This window comes from Trichechus manatus, unplaced genomic scaffold, assembly GCF_000243295.1.
Source record: "Trichechus manatus latirostris isolate Lorelei unplaced genomic scaffold, TriManLat1.0 scaffold00099, whole genome shotgun sequence".
In the NCBI taxonomy this organism is placed as follows: Eukaryota; Metazoa; Chordata; class Mammalia; order Sirenia; family Trichechidae; genus Trichechus; species Trichechus manatus.
Window position 1 is genome coordinate 830,969 of NW_004444035.1, and position 20,293 is coordinate 851,261.

A 20,293-nucleotide genomic window follows, 5' to 3' on the forward strand; every position below is an offset into this window, starting at 1 on the left:
CTGTGAGTCAAAATCAACTCGACGGCAATGGGTTGGGTTTTATAAAGGCAAAGAAGGTTCACAAAGCCTTATGCTCAAATATAGTGCTTCCCTCTTTTATGCAAATGTATGACTTAAAAAACAAAACATAAAACGAAACAAAAAATTCAGTGTTTATAATCCAATAGTTGTATTTGTACTGGGTATATTTTGTTTTTGGAAATGAGACCAAGAAGCTCATTGTTTTTGGTAATGTAATTAGAGATAACTAATTTTTTTCTTTTAAATATTAAAAAAAACTTTTCGATTTGTATAGCATTGTATTTAAAATTTTGAAGTCATTCAGAAAAAGGAAAATAGTCTTCCTCTTCTATTTTCAAAACTGGCTCCCTCTCACCGCAGAGCTAGACTTTCTAAGGCTTCTGATTTCATTAGTTTCCTTTCGTTTATTATTATTATTTCATTTTGAATAGTGGCATTTTGGAAATGGCATTTTATCCTTTTTTCTTATTTAAATATTGAGATATTATATGTAATGAGTTATTTAAGTGGTACTTTTTAAACGAAATTTTCTTGAGTTAGGTAAAATAGCTTTTAAAGCAGATAGTTATTTAACAACAAATGTATCTGTCTCTTGTTCACAAGATGTTAGGTGCAGAAAATGCTCACATGTAATGAATTATTAACTGAAATGGCTAGTCCCATAATTTGCAGCCCTTTAAGGTCGCCTAAAATGCCCATAATCCTGATTTTTGTGTCAAAGATACAACTACACTGAGGGTGATGAGCAGCTAAGAACAGAACGGGAGGGACATGGTGAAGCTGCAGGAAGATGAAGTTATTTATGGTATGAGGAAAATTTTTTTCCCACAAAGGTTGTTGGCTGGCTTCCGTGGGTGGTTGTTTGATCTCCTCCTCCGAAGACTCACACAACTAGATTTTTGTTGGTTTCGAAAGAACTAGTGATGAACTTTGTGAAGGACTGGTGGAGACAACCTTTCAGGAAGGCTGTGCCTTTTTCTCTGGCCTGGCAGGTGTGGTGGGTGGGCTTCCCTGAACCTTTGCTAACTCGGGGCGCGCACCGTGAGGGCACAGCTCATGGAGGACGGCGAGGGGCTTAGCACGTGGAGCAAACGCAGTCCAGTGATGCAACCAACATACCAAGCGCCTTCCGTCTGCATTGCGTTATCTTTCTCTTCGAAGTGTGGTTTTTATTAAGGCATCTCAAAAACCCTGTGAGCCCTGGCGAATATCCCCTTCCTATTTTACAGGGTTTCATGTATTCCTTAGGGTTTCATGCATTTAAGCATGCTTCTGATTGATTGTCACAAAGAAGAAATGATATTTCAGTGTTCTTTATCATTACTTTATAAAACTCACAGAGGGTAGCAGAAACAGAGCAGATGTGGCTATCTCATCAATAAGAAGATGTAAGCTTTTCTTCAGGGCTTCTTTCTTTCCACTGGACTGAAGCCATGTCTCACATCTTAATTTCCAAATAACATTTTTTTACTTATTTCATTTCCTATCTCAGCAGCATTACCAGATTCTACTGAGTGAGTTTATTTCTTATCTGTTTTATTCCAGAGACAGTTTCTGGAACTATGAATTCACATAAATGTTTATTAATGAAATGTTTTGTTATGATATATATTAGTTTAAACAAAACGAAATAATTTAATGTCAATTTACAATGCAGTCAATGTTCTGAGTTCTAATGGAGACCAGAGTTTCTTAAAGAAGGGTCCAGGAACATGGACTGCTGCAGAGCTGGAAGATTCTCTCCCACTGAAGCCTGCTCACGTGCTTAGTACTATCCTCAACCAAGTGCCTATTTAGTATATAAGTTCTTAAAGAAAAAAGGTCAAAGAAATATTGCAACACCAAAAAACCCCACAAAAAACCCAAACCCATTGCCACTGAGTTGATTCTGATTCCTAGCAACCCTATAGGACAGAGTAGAACTTCCCCATAGGGTTTCCAAGGAGCAGCTGGTGGATTCGAACTGCCGACCTTTCGGTTAACAGCCATAGCTCTTAACCACTATGCCGCCAGGGTTTCCAGCAGAACCCCCAGGAGTATTAAAATACCTACATCAAGAGACCACCATGGGATAGAACTTTGCTCAGAATCTCTCAGCTCTGAGTGTTGAGACATGGAAATTTTACATGACTCTTTGTACACAGAGTTCTAGCGGTCAACCTCACAAACTATACTTGAGATAGCTGGATAAACAAATGTTGTCACATTCCCTGTTAGTGATACTGCTCTCCAACACTTTATTTTTACTCCATTGTTGAGATAAAAACTCTAGATTTTGAACTCATTGTACTCTAACATGTTTAATGAAATTTAAAATGCAATGCGTCACAAGTAAACTCAAAATGAAAATAAAATTAGCCCGTTCCAATTAATTCTGAAGGAACAATTTAATTAGAGTGGATTGCTGAATTGGGAATTAGGCCTTATTTGTAACACACCCCACTGCAATATTTATCTCTGGAAATCTTACTAAAGTATTTAAAGACAATTTAAATTATGTGATGAAAACTTATCTTACTTACTTAGATGTCTGAGCCTTAAAATCGTAAACAGCTTTTGCAGGCAGCTTCTAAAAAGGAAGGTAAACAATTAGCACTGAACTTAAAATTTGGATCTCCTATAAAAAAGCAGTTTCATACAAATTAAAGATAATTAAAACCTCAGGGAATGATTAAACATACATAATGTAAATCTTAAATGCAATTTACAAATAAGTCAATTGGTTCTGCATTTAGACATTTAAGCTATTAAAAAACCCAAACCTGTTGCCGTTGAGTCGATTCGGACTCCGAGCAAACCTACAGGACAGAGTAGAACTGCCCCATAGGGTTTCCAAGGAGCGCCTGGTGGATTTGAACAGCCAACCTTTTGGTCAGCAGTCAAGCTCTTAACCACAGTGCCACCAGGGCACTATTTAAGCTATTACAGGGATAGAAATAAAACATCCGAGATGATCTATTCCCCATAACTATTGACTGTCACATTTCATTTTGGAACTAGGGTAGATGGATGCCATACTGGGGAACAAAACACCTGCAGAGGATTGTCTCCTGTGAGCGATTCTAGCAATAACAAAGGCTTTTCCTGGGATAATTGCAGGATCAGTTGCTCTATGTTCAATGTATTGGCACAGCTCCTCCTTCTGAATCATGATAAATAGACTGGACAAAGCCATGACTGCCAGCCCTTTTACTAAATGCTCACGAAAATAATAGCAAAGAAACAGTATCACTGGGAAGTGTAGGCGTGGTCATCTTGCATCCCCTGGAGGGCTCAGGAATCCTTCAGCACATGTCAACCAGCTGCTCATCTTTCAATCATGATGTAATGGGACATGTGCCCATCCTCGAACATTGAGGCCCACAGACTGCCTGGACCCTATGGCAACTACGTCACCCCCCTCCCTTCAAAATACTCACTTACCCCACTGTCTTTCCCAGTGATTCTGGCGAACCTTAGGAAACCTGGACCAAACCCAACCTCACTGCTGATTTCTTAGGGGTCTACAGGCACTGGACCACATGAGTCCCCTCCCCTGTGAGCTCCCTACGATGTGTCTGCCAGTCCACGACCAGCTTTCAGTTTCCCTCACACCCTCATGGCTCCAAGGCTGGACGCATTAGAACTCTGGTCCTGGCTCAGGGCCAAGGACTAAGAGCCAGTGAGTGGTAGGTGATCCCCAAGGGCACTGCCATCGAGAGCTGGGCGGGTTAGCAGAGTTCTGGAGGCCCAACTTTGACAAAAGTGGCCAGATAATATTATTATGTGGAATTTGTGCTGATTTGCAACACTGTTGACCCAGAGCTCTTCTCTAGACCACTGGGCCAGAAATTTGTACAGAGCAACCTCTTCTTCCCATGAGGTGGTTGAGCTTAGGACTCAGCCCACAACCGTTAATCCACAGGTGTCCAGACTCGGAGAGGCCACATTGCTAAGACGGGACCACAACTGGGCAGAGCTGCAGCCACGGTCAGAGTGCGAACTGCTCTCGAGGTCTACCCTCAGTCTTGGGTTCTTGGTTGTTGTTTTTATATTTTTAGTCCAGGCCCTTTACTGGATTTTGAAGATAACTTTGATCGGCAAGCGCTTTATCAAGGATGTGGCTTAAAAATACTCGAGTGCTACTAAACTTCCTACCTCTTTGTCTGGAGTTCCTCGTCTCTCCCGTGATGCACTTCTCCCCAAGTCAGTCAGCGTGGATGAGTAACCTCTAGGGGACTCCCGGTCTATTGGAAGGACAGGGCCGGTCAGAGTGAGCACCCGCTGAATTACAAGCAGGCATGGTTCGCCATTTTCCCTAGTGGCTACTATTTTCCCTCGAAAGTTTGGAGAGGCACCCCAAATGAAAACACGGGTGTAAAACGCACGGGCTGTTGTGACGTTGTGATAGAGGGACATGCAAAAAAAGAGCGCTTCAAAAGGGGAAATATCCGATTGCAGAAGACATGTAATTGCTACGTTCCCGATAGAATTATACTGTGGCACCCAGTGCAGACATTTTTCCTTTCAAAGATTTCTCGACACTTTCTGTTTCCATTCTTTTTGCCTTCAATTTAGTAATAATAATTATAAGGCCTACAAAGCAAAACCGAACCAATTGCCCTTGAGTCGATTTTGACTCATGGTGCCCCCACGTGCTCCAGAGGGTGTTCAATGGCTTTTGGAAGTAGATTCCCAGGCCTTTCTTCTGGGGTGCCTCTGGGTGGATTTGAACTGCCAATCTTTCAGTTAGTAGCCAAATAGAAGTAGGAAATTTGAAAATAGCAACAATTTATAGAAACGGAAAGATTTTGTGGAACAACAGTTCAAAAATGTAGTCATGAAAAAGAAAAAGAGAGAAAAGCAAAGAGAATACGACGATGACAAACTATAATTATGCCCATTCTCTTCTCTGTCTCTGTTTCTACGCCATTAGAGACGTAAGGAGTCACAGTCGTCTCCTCATGGCCTCCTTGTACCCAGCTGATAAACCATCTTGTCAGAAAGTAAATGTTTATTCCAAAAAGCAAAGTGATAAAATCTCTCTAAACAGAAGGTGTCCTACCAATTTTCAAGTTGTTTATGAAATATTAAATTGTTTTTTTTGCCATAAACCAAAGTATAAGTAATTAATTACATTACAGAAGTGTGGCTCCAAGTATTTCTTAATAGTGTCTTATACTTTATGCATTTTTGTGACTTATAAGTGGAAATGTAACTTGAGGGGAAAAGTATTCCAGTCGTCTATGTTATAGAATTTTACCATTGTCACTAAGCCGAATTCAAATTTTTTCTTTTATCCCTTTAATAAATTTAGTTATATCAAATAACAAAAAGCTTGAAAACTAAAATCAATAAATTTATCTGTGGAGCAATTAAAAATGCTAATTCATAAAAAGAAAACGTTGTTTGAAGGTTTTGACTACTTTTACTACAAGAAAGAATTGGCTTCTTACAGCAGGTGGGTATCGGTGACATAGCAGGATAAATGTCTAACTCTCTGAACTGTGGTTTGAAGATCCTGCACAGTCTTCAGGCGTAGGAAGGTAGCACAGCCAGAGTCTCAGCCAGTTATCTTCACGAATGGGAGAGGATTCTGTGCAGTGTGTTTTTCATTCTAAGTTAATATGCCTTTATAATCAGAGGGCTCTAACAGTGAGCACAAATTTTAAATTACTTTTACTAATCCATGGGATATAAACTATTTTCACTTGGACTAAACAGCAATAGAAAGTAAATATTTTGTTAAAAAACAAAACCATTGACATGTGTTTCAAAGTCCTCTCAAAACGTGTTTCAATAATGTAACTTTAGCTGCATATAAAATTGAGAAATGAGGATATTTGAGTCACTGAGTTTTAGGATACAGAAAATCTGGAAAAGGTAGCTAATTTATTAAAAAATTAGATGCTGACATGCATCAGTCACTGAAAATTTCAAATTGCAGAAATTGACTTTAAAAATTCTAATTTATTTGTGAAGTATGTTGCATAGAATAAATGAAAGCAGAGATAAATATTAAGAAAATAAATTTGTGAAATTATAATTAACAATTGGTCCATATGTATTACATTGACATGAAATAACCATTATATCTCTTTTTTGTCCATAGAGATTATATATTTTAATAACAAATTCTGAACTGTTAGAGGGTTGAATCCCGTTTCTGCTATCTACGGTCTGTGTGACCTTGGGCAAACTGCTTGTCCTCTCTGAGCCTCACTTTCCTCAGTTATAAAGCAGTGCTGACAGTAACACCGGTCACAGGGGTCTGTGCCAGTTTTAATCTGATAGTGCGTGTAGGCACTTGGCAGTGTCTGGCGCATACATGGAAGGTGCTCTGTTGGCGATCTGAGTTTCAGCCTCAAACGTTCATTCCAGCTTCATAAAATTCACATAGTCAACAGATGCACTTTAGTAATTAATAAAAAGAATTGGATAAAAATATCAAAACACCTTGTATTTTTTAGTCATATACACTTAAAAAAAAAAGTCCTCTGCTTTTGAATTGTGATTGGCCTTGTGTTAACCCTTGAAAGTGATATCCATCTGAGAAAATGAAGACGAAGTCACGTTAGCCTAAGCAATCTAATTCTTATATTGATATAGAACTGTTTTAGTCGAAGCCGAAAATGAAAAAACTAAGTGATGGAAAAAGAAGAGAAAATGAATACACTGAGTGATGAAAATGGGACCTGTATATATACATCTTAAACATTCACAAAAATTTTACTCCCAATGCTTTAAATGGAGACAGTCATTAAATGAACCCCATTCTCTTTAGTTATCCATCAGCTACTTTGTTATATATTTTGGGCTTGCTTCTTGAGAGTGTTTTAATGTAGTATCTTCTATATAGAATGTGAGTAAATTATTTATTGAGTGAATGACTCCAAGGTTAATATAAAAACCAAAGTAAAGATTATCTGTTAGACTATCAATTTTGAATCATTTTATAATGAAAATGCACCAATGCAAATTTTCAGTCTCCTAAGGATACTGAGATTCAATTAGAATTTCTGTCTTGAAATATTCTTTTTAGTTTGGTCAATTGTTTTATCTGTTGTTTTGATGTGCACAGCAGTTGTTTCAACCCTAACATTAAGGTACAAATGGTTTTCCTTTTTAATTTTGAATAAGTAAAATTTTGTGAATTGATGATTACGCTACACACGAAGTCCAAATATCGCGTGAGTAAATGAGAACTATTCAGGAAGACACGTTTGCACGGCAAGCAATCGCTTCACAACACATAATGGCGCCAAGCGGCCTTCCAGCTCAGGACTGATGAGATGTAGGAATGGAAAATGAAAGAGCCGGAGGGCGGGTACGTCAACCACAAGGAAAAAGAAAGAAAAGCGAATCCACCTTGGAGACTCAGTGCACCGTCGTGGTCCGGGTGGTGGTGGTGGTTGTTGGATGTGCCCACGTCCTGGAAGGAGGCGCTGTGGGGCATTCTCCCACAGTCGTTCTGGTCCAACGGACAGTGGATAGCACCATCGTGAGGCAGCGGGCGTGGAGGCTGGTGCATGGGGCTCCTTTGCAGAGCTTTAAGCGATGAATTCCTTTCAGGAACATCTGGCAGCAGTTCGCTAATAAGACGGTGCAATATACTGTTGTCTGGCAAGCTTCCCCTTCTCTTTTCAGCTTTAATTTGGTCACAAATGTCTTTAAGGGCAGAGTCCAGAGCCTCAATAACAGATGCTTTACATTTTGCCTTTTCAGTCTGTTTTTTGGGAGTCGGATTTTTTTTCCTCCGGAAAGGCACAGGACTGACTAGAAAAGCAAGCTTAGAGAGGCCGGGGTCTGTTTCTTGTCTTCTGGGCTCGTCAGTATTCTCCTGCTTTGCTCGTTCATGTTTTAGCATTGTGGTGAACCGCGTATAAGAGGCAGGGCACCTACCTTTGCAGGAACTGATAAGGTGTCGGTGATGGTGATGGTGGTGGTGATGGTGATGGTGGCTGGATCCGTAAAAGCTTTCAGAGGATGTGAAAGAAAAGTGATCAAAATCACTTTCACTGCAGAAGGATGACCCCTCTACGTGAATGAAGTCGCTGTGGTCAGACACAACTCCGTCCTGGTCACTGTCTGAAAACTCCACGTGAGTTCTCGGCTGCTCGTCGCTGGTCACTTCAATGTGAATCGGCACCAGAGTTTTAGGCTTGTAGCTTCGCTGTACTTGAGAAGGGTATCTGCTTTGATTTTCTTCCTCCAGCAAAGACTCAATGGAAAATCGCCTTTTGGGACATAGACCATTTTGTGGTGGCTCTAAGGTCCCAGGAGACAGCATTTCATCCCCCAAATTTGGCATTGATTTTGACTTCTGAATCAACTTCTCAAATTCGGAAATGCGGGTGGGCACCATGTCCCTGGGCACCTCCTCAGTGGAGGACTGGCTCCATCCATGGAGCAGACCCTGGTGCTGCTGCTCCTTCTCATACTGTATGACCCTCGACTTCACTGAGCAGATCACCTCTGAATTCATCAAGTCTTTGCGGTTGATGCGGTGCATTTTCTTGTACATTTTCAGGAAGCCGGGGGCATCGTGGGCTGACCTGTGTCTAGTCCGTGACCTGCCATTGCTGTGACTCTCCTGGACGGAGGGGGCAGCCCACGGCGGGGCGCAGCTCTCCTTGGAGTCCTCCTCACACAACAGAGAGCCCATGCTTTCCGACTTGGTTTTCGGGTCAGGGAAGCTGTCGCAGTCATTGTTCAGGAGATCGTCACAACTCCGGGATTTGATTTTGGGGGAAACCGTTTCTTCGGTGCTGCTCCAGACCTCTGCGTTTTGCCGGGCCATTTGCCAGCCGTTCTTGAAAGTAATAGCCCTTGGCGAGTCCCACGGGACGTCCAAATGCTGTCTATACGTGCTACAGTAATCTAACTCAGTGGAGGGGTTGCCGTTGAGCCCCGAATAACTGCAAAGGGATGGACACATTTTGCTATCATCCCCACCTTTTAATCCAGAGAGCAGCGTGGTAGAAGAGAGACATTTTGAGAAGTTAAAAGGTTCACCAAGAGAGCAGAGCATGTCAGTAAGCATCAGATAGCACAGAAAAGAGAAAGCCGTTAGTGTGGTTTATCCTAGACACCGATTGTTACACATGTAGCTTCGGCTTTAGAGAAAAAAAGTATAATTCTGAAGAACAAGGTAATAATTTTTAAAGGAATGTAGCTTTGCAGATATTAGAGTTAACAAAACCATGTATAACAAGTAATATAGTGTAGCTAATATATTTCTTTCTATTGCACAGTTGACACATCTTTCTGCAAATATGATATGCCCAAAACACAACAGTATCCCTTAAGCTACTTAACAGCAAGAGTTGGTAGTCACTTCAATGTCTAATGATTAACGTCAAAAGTATTACAGACTTAGTCAGCTTGTTAGGGTCAGGCTTTGAGTCTGAATTGATTTATAATAACAGGTAAACAGTAATTAATAAATTTATATTTAATAATTCCACAGTTATATCAAATATTTTTTCATGGGCATTGGATAGAAAAAGCTATAAGACAAAGTATTTTCCAACTATTTAGCAAAATTGCAAAATTAAGATGTTGTGGGCTATTGCTGCTCATATTTTTCCAAGAAAAAAATTAGCAGGGCCTCTAAAAATAAACTAATTTTCCTCTTTAATTGCTCTCTTTTCAACCTCATAATGATAGCTGGATGTAATGTAAAACCTTCCTCAGAGGTAAAGGCATCTTGCTTTCTGTCAGGTTTTTTTTCCCATGTTAATCTTTTGTGATTTGATAATAGAGAGCTAAGCTTGACCTTAACTTGGAATATCTATGGAAATATTTTATTTTGCTCTGCCAAGTTAACGCTAATGAATGAGAGGACAAATTTCTACATCTAATGGGACATTTTCTTCTTAGAAATAAAATCTATTGGAGGAAAGCATCCCTATGGAAACCTCACGCCTTATAATCTTCCCCAAATTCTCTGGAAGTCGGTAAGTACGTTAAGTGGATATGCAGTGTTTGGGAACGGAAGTTAATTTAACCCTCCTTATGAGAAAACAAATCTGTAAACTGACTGAAATCCTTTTCCCTTTGGGTAGTGTTCAAACACAGTGAGTCAGCGGCATTTTATGGTCTATTTCTTATCTTAAGGTATCATTTGCATAAACGAGTAGAATCTGATAAAGTCAGGCCATACAGAGAAATGGCTTGGTGATTTCTAAATATTATAACCACGGCTTGAGACCAGTGGGCTCCTCTGTATGGACAGTTGTGAACTGAACACTGTGTTATGTGACAGAACACGGGTGCTCTACTGTACGTGTGAATGCTGACAGAAATCACAGAGCAAATAATTAAACAATGTTAGTAAGTTAGAAGAATTTTAATCTAGATTTAAATAACTAGAAAAATCAATCTGTACTTTAGGCCACAACTTTCTCTGTTGCTGCATTTAATTCCCATTCTATAAATTTGATTACTTTTTCTACTTACAGTAACAATAGAAAACTTTGACAATATGTGGATGTTTCTAAACGTAGTCTTTTAACTGGCGTGACAAAACATTATTCGATGCTTTGACTTTGTTCAAAGAAAACCAAATGATATATATGGGAAAGAAACATTAACAGATGCTAATCAAACAGTCCTTTAAGCAATCCAAATAGCTCGCCAGCGTGACTTAGTCTGGGTAGGAAAAAGTCTATTTCTCTGAAACTACGTTTTATTCAAGACACCGCATTTAAATGCTAACGCGTGGTTCTCACTGACCAGCCCTCACATGGTACCCTAGGCTACAACCTAACCTAGTAAGTTATTTGAGTGTCACGTAATTGCCGCTCACCTTTTGCTCTCGATGGGGAGGAAGGAGAAGAACTAATGAAGGACTTTGTAAGGGTGGCGCTTGAGCCCAGGTGGTCCACAGTACCCGGGCTGGTCCTGCTTGCGCTGGGATCCCCCAAGCCCCTCGGCCGACCCACTGCAGGCTCGCTCCTCCTCCTTTTCCTAAAGTCACTGGCCATGCTTGCAGAACTGAAAAAAAGGACCAGCACCAGTTGGATTGCTATTGGCGGAGGTTACTCTGTAAACATCGCCTGGGGAGTGCGGATGGTTTGTGTGCTCAATTACTAACCTAAAGGTTGGCAGTTCGAACCCACTCAGCAACACTGCAGAAGAAAGCCCTGGGGATCTGCTTCCATAAAGATTACAGCCAAGAAAACCCTATGGAGCACAGTTCTACTCTGTAACACATGGGATTGCCATGAGTCGGAATTGACTTGATGGCAACGGGTTTTCCTATGTGAACCAGAAAGATGGGTGGATGATGCTCCTGGCAGTGGTATAACTCCTGTCTCGCATGCCCCAGGCTGCACTTTAGGGAATTTATTCCTTCACATTACATTAAGCACGATTTCTTTATAATCTTTTAAAATAAAAGTCTTCTTTTAGTGTAACATGCTGAGAGTGACTGTCCAGTGTTGTAATCTGTGTTACGTATTTGCTCTCTGTAAGGGAGATTCCGACAACAGGAATATATCCACCAAAACCCCAAAACCCGCTCCGTCATGTCAGTTCCAACCCATAGCGACCCTGTAGGACAGAGCAGAACTGCCCCATAGGCTTTCCAAGGAGTGGCTGGTGGATGAGAACTGCCGACCTTTTGGTTAGCAGCTGAGCTCTTAACCACGGTACCACCAAGGCTCCAGAAATATATCCACAGGGGGTGCTAAAATGGGGAAAAGGGCTGGAAAAAAGAGGCAAGACATCTATTAAGACAAAGGTCTCTGACCTCAAGGGTTTGCCTGTGGCTTTTCCTAAGAACACTAGCTTGGAAAAACCTTACACCAAAATCCCGGTGTTTTCTGTTTAACTAATGAATGACTAATCATCTGGTCAGCAAATAAACAACTCAGGATGCCATTCCTCCCACTGCAAAGCATGTTACTGACACTCTGTAATGGCAGGGTTTTTATCCTGGGTCTGGGCTTGAGTTTAGTATCATTTTAAGACAAACATTAGTGAATGAAGGGACTTATCACACAGCACATTTTCTGTCAAATCACTAGATGGAATTATGTCTATACTAGATAAAACGTTTGTTGCAGCAGCAAGAAAATCAGCTCATATGGGCCAGGTAATGGGCTGCCTGCTTTACTGACATTATTGTCTGTTTTAGCCTTGATGGTAAACCTATGAGGTATGCAGTGTTACCACTGCTTTACAAGGCAGTAAACTGAACACACACGCTTGGCAAGTACAGAGGTGGAGCGAGACCTCAGGGTTTGTCTGCGTCTTCTACACAGGATGCCCAGTCTTCCCCTAGACCTGCTCTCTCTGTCTCTGTCCTGTCGTGTGAGGCTGTGTGTGTCTTTACATCAATCCTCAGGTCAGATGAAGAGTCTAAAATGCAAACGTTTTGGGTGCATACAGAGATGCAGAAGACATCAAAGGAGGGGTAGGGGGAGCTCCTTTTTAAGTGATATGAATTCAGTTAAACGGCACTCATGAGCCCAATTTACAAAGTTTTCTTCTGATGTTGACAGAAATCTTATGGAAGGGAAAATTAATGTTATATAAGTATTTGTTGATGATGCTGTTGATGATATGGATGGAAGTTCGTATGTTTCGGCATTGCTATTAAACTGTTTCTGAATTTCTGCAATATTTTAAAGTAAGTGTGATATTTGTAGCACATTAACAGAGCTTACCTTGGGCAGACTCTTAGCTCAGTCAGGACTGGCGATTACAAGCTATCTTGGTTCAGGTTTTACTTTGTCTCTGCTACTTGTCAGCTGTGTAACCTTGGGTAAGCGACTTAGTTGAAGGTTGTTTCCGGCACGGGACTGGGCAATATTTTGTTACATTAAACGTAAGGTTGCCATGACTAGGCATCGAATTGATGGCAATTAACAACAACGATAACAATAACAACCAGATCAGATGCGGATAATAGTACCCACCTCACAGTGTCTGCTGAAGGACTGAATGTGTTTATGCACTTAGACTCCCTGGTGCACAGTGAGCCTTCATTCACTGGTAGCAATAACATTTCGGCTTTTTTGCGGACAGAATATAACTAACAAACATGTATACCACTTTGTAATTTATACAGTTTCTGCAAACATTATCATAAGCGTTATCTAACAATATTGAGAATTAGTTATTTATAATCCCTATTTAAAGAGGACAAATCTGGGCATAGAGCAGAGACAGTAGGGAAGAATTTCTCTGTCTGTAAAGGAATCCAGAATTATTTTAATTCATTTTTATAACTTCTTGGATATGATTATATAAAATGCTGTAGAAACAAAATAAAATAACCTCATGGGGTCTGGGTGCTTAAAATGAAAACTACTGATAAATAACCTTCATTACTAGTCCATTGATAAGTATTACTAATGAAAAATAAAGCATTACATAGGGTATTCCAATTGCATAATGGAATGAGGTTCTTACCTCGAGGGTCTCTCCAGGCTTCTGTCTATAGAGGACTGATACAGAGAGGCCTGTTAAGAGAGAAAAAAGAGTTCCATGAAGATTTTTACCATGGGAAAATTTTATTTTGTATATGGACATTAAATTAGGTATCCTAAAAAGAATATTGCAAAAATTGAGCAAGTGAAAATAACATTCATTAAGATTATAAAAGTATTCCCTAAGTATTTGTTGCTGTTGATGATACAGTATGCATGGTAGTGTGTATTATTCAATATTGCTATTAAATGGCCTCTGAATTTCTGCAATATTTTAAAGTGAGTGTGAAATTTACTTGTAACCACCAGGCCTAATTGCACTGGTGCACCTGATCTCTACTTTCTTCCTATCTACTTTCTCTTCAGTATACTGCATTGCATTTTACTGTGTAATTATAATTATCCAAAACCCAAACATTATGTAAGGGAGTGTGTGTAGGGAGTGTCCAATAATATTTCCTCAGGGACACTGAATAAAGAGCTAAAGTTACACTACAATATTAACTCCAGAATCTTGCCTACTGACTATAAATAGAAATTTCCTACATGAAGGAATAGTCAGATATTTTAAAAATATTTGTAGTCATCATTCAGTCCTTATAAAATAAAACTTCTTAAAGGTTTTTGCTACCAGGTGATATCTTTAAAACATGACGTTTAAGCAGAACTTCAGACATCTTTCATCTGTCAACACAGACATGAATGACATTTTAATAAAAAAAAACCACAGAATTTGTTTTGAAATTGAACTAAACTAATTACCTGGGACTTTAATCAGTACAGATTTATATCTTTTAAATTAACTGCTTGGTAGTTTAAAATAAATCATCTAACGAACCAACATATAACCGTTTTCTTCTTTTTTTTTACAAATGGACTGTTAACGTTTTTCTGAGATAATTTACTTTCAGTTTTCCATGGTTGTAGAAACAAAGAAAACATAGATAAAACAACTTGATAAATAATTCCAAATACTTATTGTATGTACACAACATTTTCAAACTCCTTCATTCTGAACAGCACACTGAAATAGATATTAAGCAGAAATGATAGCTATGAATTTTTCATTTTTTGTAGCCATCTACCGGGTTAGTTGCTGAAATACTTAAAAGGCAGGAGAGGATCAGCATTGAGCTACTGAATATTCCAGGTGGCTGCAAGGTGAAAGCAGTTGTGGTATGATGTCTGGGATGTACAGAGAAATGTGTGCCAACTATCACGCATGTACATATATAGTTCTGGCTTTCTTCATATTTGATGATCAGTTCTTCATCACAGATAAACTTTGGTTTGATAAAGAACTGAAATTCTAGCCTGAAAGTATCCTATATGAAAGTTTAGCAAAGTTTGTCAGAAAGACAGCATTTGAAAAATTGTATCTTAAGCTTCTGTCACATAGGAACATTTTACCAGAATATTAAAAACCTACTTAGGGGAAAATAAAGTATATTTTAAAAATGATTTTGATAACTCTATTTTCTATTTGTAAATTAGCACCCATTAACCAATTAAAATTTAGTGTATAATTTTGCAATTCTTTATTTAGGTCAATCTGACAAACCTCATTCTGCATAGCTCTAAAATTGCTTCTATTAGCTAATATTTTCATTTAATTTTATTGTACTGAATGAGAATGGAATCTTGCCCAGAAGCAAACAAAAACATCTCTTTTTTTTTTTTGCAAAAAATATCACCTCCCTTTAGACAGAAAAAGTATATTTTAATATTGCCAATTCTTAGAAAATATTTAGATTCCTAGGTTCTCAACAAATATAAAATTAGAAAAAAATTGATCTGCTAGTCTGATAAGTTAACATAATCATTTTAACTTGTTGAACTCTGAATTGTATGCTGGAAAGGTGGAAAAATAAACACAAATAAATAAGAAAGAAGACACAAGCAAATAAATATAACTAGATAATTGTATTCCAATTTAGAAATATTAATTCTACATGTTTGTAGAAGAGCAACACCAGACAGCCTCAGAGTATTGCCTCTGGGTAGATCCTGGCTTTCTTGGGGACACCCAACCACAAGCCTCAGTTGAACACAGAGAAGCGTCCAATTTGGAGCACTCTTTGAAGCTCTCTAGAGAGATCAGAAATCTTAACCGTTGGCCTTCAATGAGCCTAAGCAATACCGCACATTGTAAGAAGTGAAGGCTCGGCCTCTGATAAACTAATCGTGTTTCAGAGTTAGGCTCAGAAACGGCAATTATTCCTCCTTGCGCTGGTTTCAAAACAAACTAAAACCGTTTTGTGATTTTATGTAGAATTGAAGGAAAAGGTCTGGTGTTCAATGATAAGCTGACAGTAAAAAGTCGAGATGGATGAATGCGAGAAAGACTTGCACTGTGAGAATGGGACTCATCGTGAAATAGAAATCGTCTCCAGAAAAGAGGGAATTCATTTCACCTGTTATGATCCCCTGAGTATTTAGTGCTGCCACATTTAACACACCTAGGAGAAGGCCATCTGAAGAAAGTGCCGCCACTGAATCACTCTTCCTGCTGAGTGATCGTGTGATTAAACTTTGCGGGAAAGTTCTTAACTTTTCTTCATTAATGTCAGTTTCTCAATTATATTTATGGACTAAAAACTATGTTACTCATGGCATAGACTAGGCATTTGATAAATGGTAGCTAAGGTAATGTCTAATCAATTACAATTTTTACCAGAAATCTTTTACATAAAGTTCTTAAAGAGAATCCAGACATCTTATCAGAGCATGTTTTCTTACACTCTGAGAAAACCATTATGTTAACAACACAGTTAATATGCTGTTAGAGTTATACTACATCAATTCTCAGTCCCAAAGAGAACGGCAAATCAGGCTGCCCATCAGCAAAGTGCATTTTTATGTGATTTTTTTTTTTTTGGCCTCTACCATAACATTGTGGAATGAATTGAATTAAGTTTCTATGATTTTTATGCCAAGAATTATTGTGTAATATTAATTATACGAGCTCATTTATAGAAATTCAGTGGGGTAACAATGAATAGTACTAAGTAAGTAATCTGTTTCTAATAGATTCGAGCTCTGGTTGCACCTCTTGGAAGTGCTAAGAAGTATGGAATAAAAGAAATCACACTGAAGTGACGGTTAAAAGATCCATGTTTCATGTTTTCTTTGCCCCATTTTGCATTGTGATTTTGGGCATATGTAAAATTGTTGGGCCCTATATTTGTTGACTGAAAATTAGTGAGTTGGATACAATGATCTCTAAATTCCACTTCAGCTCTTAATAAACCACCTGAAAACATCCTACAAATACACTGAGAGAACTATCTGTCCAAATTGTTCAGTGTAAGTTTTGGGGTTGTTCATAAGTTGCAATGATACCCTTCTTCAGGACAGGGCTGCCTGTTTCACCTGGCGTCTTTCAGACTATACCTGGATACAAAACATAAACCTTTAGAAGTGACTGAATGCAATAACCTGGTATGTTGCTGATTATTTTACAGTCTATTTAATATATAAATGTTTCAATCACGCACCTGTTCTAATACACACTCGGATGCTCACGACAGGGGCAATAGTTGGAGTTACAAATGGAAGCTCTAGAAATGGGGTACAGGCTGTCCCCAGGTTACGAACGTCCGACTTACATACAACCAATAGTTACGAACCAACCCTGGTAAAGCCTATTATAGTAAAAATTCGAGGTACATGCAGTGATTCATAATAACAAATGGGCGCTACTTTGTAATGCGAATCAAACCATTACTTTTATTATTATTATTATTACTTGTTACTATGCTGAAGATGTTTTAGTGTATCTGGAACTGTTTCTTTAATGTTTTTATGCATAGAAAGGTACACTATATACTATATGCTAAGACAAACATTTGACTAACTGACAGTAGATACAAACTGTACCTAACTGTTCTGACTTATGCACAAATACGACTTAAAGACAGGCTTAGGATGGGAGCTTGTTCGTGATCCAGAGACTGACTGTATTTCCTCCTGAGGCTCTATATCTGCAATTCCAGCAGTCACCACTGTGTGTCAGCGGTACCTCATATAGCATACATGTCCTGCTTTTCTTTTCCAGTTGCACATATTTAACTGAGTTAAAACTTTTAAATAAAAATAAGATTTTTATTAAATGTTATTGTATTCACTTAGATCCACAGAGCAACTACTGTGTGAAAACCAGTTTATTCACTTTGCTTCTCTCTTCGCTGCTTCTAAGAGTTCCCCCAGGCAGGCTTTTATATGGTTGGTGTTTAGCAAAACAAGGTGTCACTTTTGCTTGTGTCCTCTAATGAGTCCCAACTCTGCTTTCCAAAATAATTTTGTTTTTCATCTAGCAGACTGTCATAAACATTCTCTAATAGAGAAGACCAATTCATTTCATTGCACATGCTAATGAAGATCTATTACAGTGGCTGCTTGGGTTACAGTGTCCAGAACGATTAGCAATGTCTGTCAAGGGTGTGGAACTGGGCAGTTGTGACACGTGTGCCAGGTATTTGTCAGTCCTACTCTTGACTGTTGATAAAACCCAGAAGTTGTGAGTATTTAGAAAAGTGGAAGGATTAAAATAAATCTCAGGAATATGTGGGGCATAAACATCTGATTATCTAAGAATCTAAATTTTAATATGCATCTCCATGTATGATAATAAATGGCCCTGAGAAGTCTTCTAGTAATATTTTGCTCAGTCTTATCAAAACAGATGGTTAATACATGCATTAAGACTAATACTTTTGGTTTTTGACTCTCACTTTGTACTGTAGTAAACAGTTTAACTGAAAGTTATGGTTGGAATGATTCTTCACTGCAGATCAGAAACGGCCATCAACTTTGGTATAATTAATGTCCAAGCAATGATACTGGGCACAACCCATAGAAGCAAAGATAGATTTTAAAAGTAGCTTTGACATTACAGTGAACTGTAAACCCTGGGTGTTCAGAATCACAGTAACAGCACACAGAGAGAAATCTGAAAAAGAGAGAACAATTTTTTTTTTTTTTTACCTCATTGGGAACACCAGAAGAATGATCTTGAACATAATCCAGAGCCTTTTTAGGAGGCTGAGTGTGGACGCACCACACAAGCAGAAGTGTAGAGATGGAATGGAGGAGAATCAATGGCAGCAAGGAATGGACATGTGGAAAAGGTGACAACAGTTAGAATTGCGTGCTGACAGCATCGGATACACATAAAGAAGGACATGAACGGAGCAAAATGGGGTAGCCTAGGAGTGCAAAGTTTGTCAATATCCTCAAGCACTGGGTAAACGTGCTAGTGGTTCAATTAGTGTATTTATAAATTTATTTCATCAAATCAAAATTAGCACTCCCAGTCTCTGTCCAGAGAAGGACACACGGTGTATTAAAGAAACAAGTGGACAGCATGCTGGCGAGGTTCCACGTGTGGACGTGATTGTAGAAAATGCTGATAATTTAAGCTCAAACCAGAAATTGGTATAGTCCCTACAAGCTAATCAGCAATAACAACACATACTTTAAAAGGCTAGAGAAATTTTTTTCATTGAGAAAAAATACATTTACGTTTACATCAGGATACAAATTTGGAAAGAAAAAGAGAAAAAAAATTCTTCTTATTAGGTAACATCAATTCTAGAGAAAATTCTTTGGTTTATATTCATTTACAGTCACTTTTGATTCAGTTCAATAAGCTGTAATGACTAACCACATGTCTCCACTGCACTTTACTGGAAAAAAGAATCTCCCACAGCCACTAGGATCACCATAAAAACAAAACAAACACCAAACTCACCGCCCTCGAGTCAACTCCAACGCCTAGTGACCCTATAAGACAGAGCAGAACTGCCCCATAGGGTTTCCAAGGAGCAGCTGGTGGATTTAAACTGCAGACCTTTTGGTTAGCAGCCATAACACTTAACCACTATACCACCAGGGTTTCCAAACTAATAGAGGAGGTTGTTATTTGAAACTTGAGTGGACTCTTTCCACCAAACAGACTAAGCAGTTCCCATAAGGCCAGGCAGCTAGGCAGGGCTTTCTCTGGTGGGGCTTGGGGACCAGAGATTGTGTGGGGGCTTTCACTAGCAAGACTAGAAATCAAGGTCTACAGGGTTTCCTTATTTCTCCCTTCCTTCATATTCCTATATGTAAGTGAAATATTCTGGCAGTGTATTATCGTGGGAAACACCCAGGGCTTCTGTCTGACAGGCCTGGGTTTAAATTCTCACTCTGCCACTTGCTATCTTGGGCAAATTACTTTTCCCGTCTGGTTCCCAGTCTCTTCTTTTTGGAGGGGCATGGTGAGAACTCCCCAGGGAAGCGGTGAGAACAGAACCTAGCACTTGCCAGGTGCCTGCAGATTGCTCAGCAAACGGGAACTATAATGATGGGAATTATTATTAGTATACATTTCATGGTGCCCTTGTTTTTGAACTAGACCAAAATGGACTGTAAACAAACACAAATCTTCTATAAAGCTGTAATAATTGCCTGAATATTCCAACACAAAACCCACCTCAACATTTTGAATTTGCAATGAACGAGATGCAAAGTAATCACACTGCATGACTTGGTGGTAAAGAAAAATCCTATCAGAAGACTCTAAGCATGTTTCAGCTTTCGGTACAGCAGTGAAGGTGGACTAAGCTGCACCACGTTTGTATGTATACTACGCCTTCCGCGTTTGTTCGCTAAATGACACCTGTTTCTTCCGATAATGATAACTTGTACAAATTAAACAACATTCTCCTAATTTTCGTATAGTAAGAGTCTAGCCTCACTTACCGGGCGTCCAAATTCCAGTTCTGAAAAGAATTTATACCAGGGTTCATTTTCTAAATCTATGTCATCTGGATTTATGCGATCAGTCTGGAGCAGATGTGAAGGAAAAGGGA

At 39.0% G+C, this 20,293-nt stretch overlaps 1 protein-coding gene across 6 annotated transcripts in view; it reads right to left on the reverse strand.

The window, feature by feature from the left end:
* The window catches only part of SORBS2 (sorbin and SH3 domain containing 2), a 101,485-nt gene that overhangs the window by 25,104 nt on the left and 56,088 nt on the right, over window positions 1-20,293 (reverse strand). For 2 of the 6 annotated variants that reach the window (XM_004382773.2, XM_004382774.2), the window contains 5 exons: window positions 13,423-13,472; window positions 10,811-10,998; window positions 7,369-8,955; window positions 4,159-4,247; window positions 2,544-2,590 (listed from right to left, as the gene is read on the reverse strand). In XM_004382773.2, coding sequence (XP_004382830.1) covers window positions 2,544-2,590; window positions 4,159-4,247; window positions 7,369-8,955; window positions 10,811-10,998; window positions 13,423-13,472 — 1,961 coding nt within the window. Of the gene's footprint in view, window positions 1-2,543; window positions 2,591-4,158; window positions 4,248-7,368; window positions 8,956-10,810; window positions 10,999-13,422; window positions 13,473-18,425; window positions 18,483-20,293 lie in introns of all 6 variants that reach the window. The other 4 variants (XM_023737216.1, XM_004382775.2, XM_004382771.2 and 1 more) reach the window with 3 other exon arrangements.